Source organism: Aptenodytes forsteri, unplaced genomic scaffold (assembly GCF_000699145.1).
Source record: "Aptenodytes forsteri isolate BGI_AS27 unplaced genomic scaffold, ASM69914v1 Scaffold136, whole genome shotgun sequence".
Taxonomy (NCBI): domain Eukaryota; kingdom Metazoa; phylum Chordata; class Aves; order Sphenisciformes; family Spheniscidae; genus Aptenodytes; species Aptenodytes forsteri.
This window is the reverse complement of record NW_008796111.1, coordinates 860,639-866,213: the sequence shown is the minus strand read 5'-3', so window position 1 is coordinate 866,213 and position 5,575 is coordinate 860,639. Positions and strand designations below refer to the sequence as shown.

At 62.7% G+C, this 5,575-nt stretch overlaps 2 protein-coding genes across 2 annotated transcripts in view; one reads left to right on the top strand and one right to left on the bottom strand.

Annotated features, from left to right (window-relative positions):
- The window catches only part of CERCAM (cerebral endothelial cell adhesion molecule), a 5,672-nt gene extending 3,737 nt beyond the window's left edge, over positions 1-1,935 (top strand). Inside the window, exons 10-11 of the mRNA XM_009286993.1 lie at positions 597-833; positions 1,519-1,935. Of these exons, the coding sequence (XP_009285268.1) occupies positions 597-831 (235 nt within the window). The 3' untranslated portion in view covers positions 832-833; positions 1,519-1,935. The remainder of the gene's footprint in view (positions 1-596; positions 834-1,518) is intronic.
- A 1,717-nt stretch (positions 1,936-3,652) lies between these two features.
- The window catches only part of PTRH1 (peptidyl-tRNA hydrolase 1 homolog), a 3,495-nt gene continuing 1,572 nt past the window's right edge, over positions 3,653-5,575 (bottom strand). The window contains exons 2-5 of the mRNA XM_009286992.2: positions 5,427-5,573; positions 5,186-5,285; positions 4,506-4,551; positions 3,653-4,074 (exon numbers count right to left, since the gene is read on the bottom strand). Of these exons, the coding sequence (XP_009285267.1) occupies positions 3,883-4,074; positions 4,506-4,551; positions 5,186-5,285; positions 5,427-5,573 (485 nt within the window). The 3' untranslated portion in view covers positions 3,653-3,882. The remainder of the gene's footprint in view (positions 4,075-4,505; positions 4,552-5,185; positions 5,286-5,426; positions 5,574-5,575) is intronic.

Genomic DNA, 5,575 nt, shown 5'->3' with positions numbered 1-5,575 from the left:
GGTCAGTGGCAAGGCTGTGTCTGAGGAGGGGGAGGCAATTTAGGGGGTGAGCGAGTGACGGTGGCCGAGTGTCCCAGGGGAGAGGGGGGTGGGAAAGCCAGTGAGCAGGATGGCGAAACAGAGGGATTAGGCGTGTAAAAGGGAGGTTGGAGGTGGACGGAGGGGCGGATTAGTGCTCTGGATGTGAACCAGGAGCAGCTGGGAGTCCCATGCTCGCCAGGATAATGGCACCAGACAGCCCTGGCCCGGGGCCAGCCAGGGCCGGGCCGGCGGGATGCTGTGCTGGAGACCCCCTCCGTGCCAGGGCCAGCCCCATGCCACCGAGGCTGGTGGGGAGAGATGGGTCCCATCCCCTCCGCAGTCCCCTCCACGGTCCCTCCCCAGACAGGCTCCGAAGGCAGCAGCGGCATGGGGCAGCCCCCCAGCTTGGCTGCCGTCCCCGGACCCCCTCCCCAGTACGCTGTGTCCCTCCCCATCACCTGCCCTGCGCGGTGCCTTCCCCGGGTGGTCGGTACGGTTTTCCCAGCCCTTTTTTCTCCACCGGGCCATGCTCTGTAAGCCAATTCCTCCTCTCGGGTCCGCTCCGCTTTCCCCAGCGAGGATTACAAGCGGCACTTCGCCCCCCGGGACCTGCTGGTGTTTTCGGCTCACCCCCTCCTGGTTTATCCCACCCACTATGCTGGGGACAGCAACTGGCTGAGCGACACCGAGACCTCCACCATCTGGGATGACGATGCCAAGAAGACCGACTGGGCTGGCTCGCAGAAGACCCTGAGGGACTCACGGGGTGGTGCCGGCCACCTCCGCTCCACCGCCCATGACGAGCTCTGATGGTGAGCGAGGCTGTGGGACCCAGGCGCGTGGTGCCGGGGATGGGGGACAGAGTGGCTGGGAAGCATCTCCCTGCGAGCGCTGTGTTCAGATGTGTCCCGGATGCCTAGTTTCTTTTTGCCATGTGGCAGCAGCTCTCCCCATCAGACTCAAAGCGTTGGGAAACAGAGACGAGACCACCTCTTCCAGGCGGGGAAAGGGATGGGGATGTAGATGTCCCATGTGGGGCTGCACTGGGCTGGAGGGGACCAGGGGACCGGGTCCTGCTGCTCCCCGAGTCCGTGCTGCTCCCCAGCCCCTCAAGCGAGGAAGGGACAACGCTCCTTCGCCTCCTGCAAAAGTCACCCTAGTTTGGAGAGAGCTGGGGGCGTCTCGCAGGGGAAAGTTTCACCCTGAGGCTGTTTGCTCCCCCTCAAAAGCAGGTCTCCCTGGGGCTGTGTTTTTGTGGGGTGGCCGTGCAGGCAGGCAAGCACCTGCACTCGCTCGGCCCCAAGGCAGCACCGCCACGGTTAACGCCGGGTCAGACTTTCCCTGTCTGAGGTTGCTTGTGCTGGCAGCAGAGCCTCCCCGGGAGCAGCCAGACCGGGGGAGGCTGGAAAACAACCCTCCCACCGCCTCTACTGCAGGCGTGAACACGTCGGGGCTGCTCCTGCCTTGACCGCTAATGTTTGCGTCCTTGCCTCCTAGGGACGAGGGATTGTGATCCAGCTGGGAGCACTGCGGGCCAGTGGCCTGATCCTGCCTGCTCCCGCTTGAGAGATGCAGCTGCCCTGGACAGATCCCCCCAGGGTCCTTCGAATCTGCACGTGGCGAATCCACCCAAGGCAGGATTTGCCCCAGGGCTCCTGGAGAGCACTTTCACTGCCAGGTGGAGGGACCAGGGGAGCGCTGTGCTCCGTCTCTGCTGAGGACACGTCTCCAGGACTGCCCTGAGCGATGCCAACTCCGCCATCTCCCACCGGCTTGGACTTTGGGGAGCGTTTTTCAGGCCGGGGGCTGGCTCCCATGGTGGCACACGTGGCCTCCTGCCGCCGACCGGGCTTGTCCCTTGCCTGTGCCATGTCTGGGCTGAAGCGCAGGGAGGATTAAAGCAGACTGTGTTTGAGCTGACGTGCTGGGTGCTGGCTCTGCCAGGTGGCATTGCCCCACATAACGTCCCCAGGGCATACCCCACTGGGGTCACCTCGGAGCTGTGGTGACGAGGGTCTGGCAGTTCCCCCGGCCAGGGATTGCTTTGGGAATGAAATCTGTAATGGGGAAAGGGAGGAAGGAAGGTGGGGTGGGAGACAGAGACCGGAGCTCTGTCTTGGGGTCTGGGGGTGAAAAGGTGGGTGGCATTTCCGCAGAGCTCAGCTCTCCCCTGGCAATGCTGATGGAAATGGTTTCCCTCATTGGCGCGAGGTTTGGCCTTGGGACTGAAAACCTGACACCAGCTTGAGCACCGAGATGTGCAGCTGAGTCCTGCTGGGCTCCGGCATCTGTCACCTTTGTGGCCAGCTCTGGAGGAGGGTGTTTGCTTTCCAAGAGCCCGGGCTTGTTTGGTGCTAAACCTCAGCTCCTCAGCAGGGCGACGTTCCATTGAAAACTGAGGGTTTTCTGGGGTGGAGGAGCAATTTCCTTAAAAAACACTGCAACTAGCCCTAGTCTGGGTGAGCTGGGGAGATGCGAGCTCCCTGCCAGGCCCCCGGAGCTGCCGCCTCTCTCCACCCCTGCCTGGCAGCTGGCTGTCCCTTTTGGCCCTCGAGCAGCTGCTGGGGTTAGCCCTGGGACGCTGCCTTCACCCAGGGTTTGGGGGGCTGCGCCCCTCTTCTCCCCACAGCCCAATGAAGGCGATGAAGCAGTGGGTGGAAGCCTCCGCAGCTGAGACCCACAGCAGGATGTCTGAGCCCACCAAACATGCTCCAGGGGAGCATCATTCGGGACAGGATGCACAGCTACAGCAGGGACCTCCCGCAGGAAAACAACCAGCTCCAAGACATCGCATGGGACCTGAAGATCCAAGTGGATCTGCTGGAGGACAGGGAGAAGGAGATGGCCAAGCGCATGGTCGACAACCACAGGGTCCCAGTCAGTACAGGCACGGGCGACACAGCAGCATGGAGAGGCGACGGCAGGTTGGGGACACCTTTGCTTCCCTGCCTGTCCCCTGGTCGCAGGTAGCCTCAATGCTACGGGAGGAGCTCAGGAACTGGGAGCTGGAGTGGAGGAAGGTCTGGTGCCAGCTGGACCAGAGGAAGGAAGCAGCAGCAGCGCTGTGGTATGCGTGACCCAGCAAGGGTCCCGGCACTTGTTACAGCGCCCACTGGGACACGGGTGAGGAGCTGCCCGTGCTGGGGCTCTCGGTGCAGCCGCGCTCGCAGGATATGCAGCTGGACAGGACATGCCGGCAGAGCCCAGGGCTTTGGGAAGCTGCGGTGGTGGGGAGACACTGCTTCTGGGGCTGCCTTCTCCACCATGAGACCTGTAACGGGTCTGCAAGGAGGAACCAGAACTCCAGCTGTTGGAAATTCCAAGGTTTGGCTGAAAACCACCTAACTCAAAACCTGAGGCCAGCCCTGAAACTTACTGCAGCTCAGTGGGAGCAGCCCTCGTGTGCTGCTGAGCTACGAGATTCCAGGTGGCTCGTGCTTTCCAGTTTCTCAACAAAGCCGAAGTGGTTTTGGACCCTGCAGAAGTCGCTCCCATCGCTCCCCACTTCCCACTGGAAGCTTCCCTCCAGCCTGGGCTGCTGGAACAGGGATGGGAACACGGAATTGAGCTGCAGAGAGCCAGGGACTGCCCGAGTTCAGCAGGCAGTGCAGGGGAGAGGGGCAGGAGCAGGGCAGAGCCAGGGGCGAGGGTTTATTTCATTTCTGTGCTGATCTGCCGTATGAAGCCACTGCAGGGGTTTGAGTGGGATACGAGCTGCCCATATCTGTGTGGGGACCGACTGGGGCTGCCCCAGCACCTGGCCAGGCTGCCCAGCAGGGCCAGCTCTGCTCCGCACCACGGTCACCCTGGAGAGTCCACAGCGCTCCGTCCATCGGCCACGCGGGTCCCTGGGGGTTCATGTCAGCCCCTGTTCCCTGGCTCCCCTGCGGGCGCTCTCCTCCGCATGATGTGCTCCAGCAGGAACGTCGCTGCCTGGGCCAGGACCTGCTCCAGCCTCTCCTGCTCCTCGGTGCTGAATGGAGCCAGGACGTAGCTGGACACCGTCACTTCACCCTCCGGCCGCCCGATGCCGACCCTGAGCCGGGTCATCTCCTGGGGAGATAGAAGGAGGGCTGGAGGAGCTTCACCTCAAGGGCCCGGCCGAGAGACTGGGGCAAGGGGACAGTGCTGCGAGTGGGGCTGGGTGGTGAGGGAGCAGCACCCCATGTTTTCCAGGTGGTTTTGAGTGCTTGCTCCTAGAAACATGATTTTGGAAGAGGCTTTTGCTGGGCTGCGCTGAGATCCCGGGCTCCTGCCAGGCCTGGCAGAGCTGCTTGAGCTAATTGTTTCCATGTCCTTTATGGCGGCCAAACCGACATCAGCCCTCGGGGAAGCAGAGGGAAGGAGGGGAAGAAGAAAAGGGGAGAGAGGAAAAGGGAGCAGGGGCTTGTCTGAGGGGAGTCGGAAGAATGGGAGTGGGGGGATGACAAGCCATGCACTGAGGTGGGGGCAGGATTGATCCCTTTCCACTGAGGCCCACTCACATTGGAGTGCAGAGCACTGATGCAGGATCGGACCCCGTTGTGTCCCCTTGGGAGAGAAGGAGAAAACCCACCATTAGTCTGTCAGAGACACCCCCCCGCCCCGGGTATAGTCTCAGGGTCTCTCGCTGCAGGGTCTCAGGGATGTGGTCCCAGCCAGGCCTGCAGCCCCCATGCCCTGGCTCTGCAGGAACATCCAGCCCCTGGGGCTGAGAGCAGCTGGCTGGGGAGGATGAGGGGAAGCAGGGCTGGGACAGCACGTTCTGTGCATCTCAGCTCTTGCTGCAGCTGGTGCACGTGACTGAGCGCCGTGGCCCAGTACCAGCTCTGCCCTGGCCCGCAGTGGAAGATTTCCTAGGTTAAATGTCCCAAGGCTGACCCAGGAGCTGGCGCTGGGGCAGGCAGAGTGCTATAAAAAGCCCGTGTGCTGCAGCCGATGGGCTGGATCCAGCCCACAGCTGCTTCTAGGAGGCTCCCTGCCCTTCCTGCCAGGGCAGAAACCGGGAGGCTGCCCAAACAGCCGGCTGTTGGTTCTGCAACTGGGATCGAGCCCAGGGCTGGCGCTCGGGCTGAAAACACCACCAGGCTGGTGGGACAGGGCCAGGAATGGCCCATGCGCCTGTAAGGGCACAGCAAGACCTCGAACCAGCTCACACAACCAGAGAGCTGGGGCCACTCCATACCTTGCACTGCCTCCCAGCTTGATCGCCACCTTGCCCAGGGCCTTGTCCAGGTCGTCATGAACCAGGTAAATGTCTTCTGGGTGGAGGTTGTAGATCTCAGCTTTGGAAACAGAAATACAACAAGAAATGAGGGGGAGACAGACTCACCAGGCCCTGACCCTGCAGAGCTGAGCAGAGGGACAGCAGGGCCGTCACAGGGCCCGGTGGCACAGCAGGCTTCGGGGGTGACCGAGCCACTCACCGGCACTGGCGACGCTGAGCCCGTTGAGGTTCATGAACCTCCGCGGCTTGAGCAGCAACAGCTCCAGGCTGCGGGCTGTGGCCAGGGCCACGTCGGCGCAGCACTGCCTGTCTGCTCGCCAGCCCTCGGCCACCGCCAGATGACGGGCT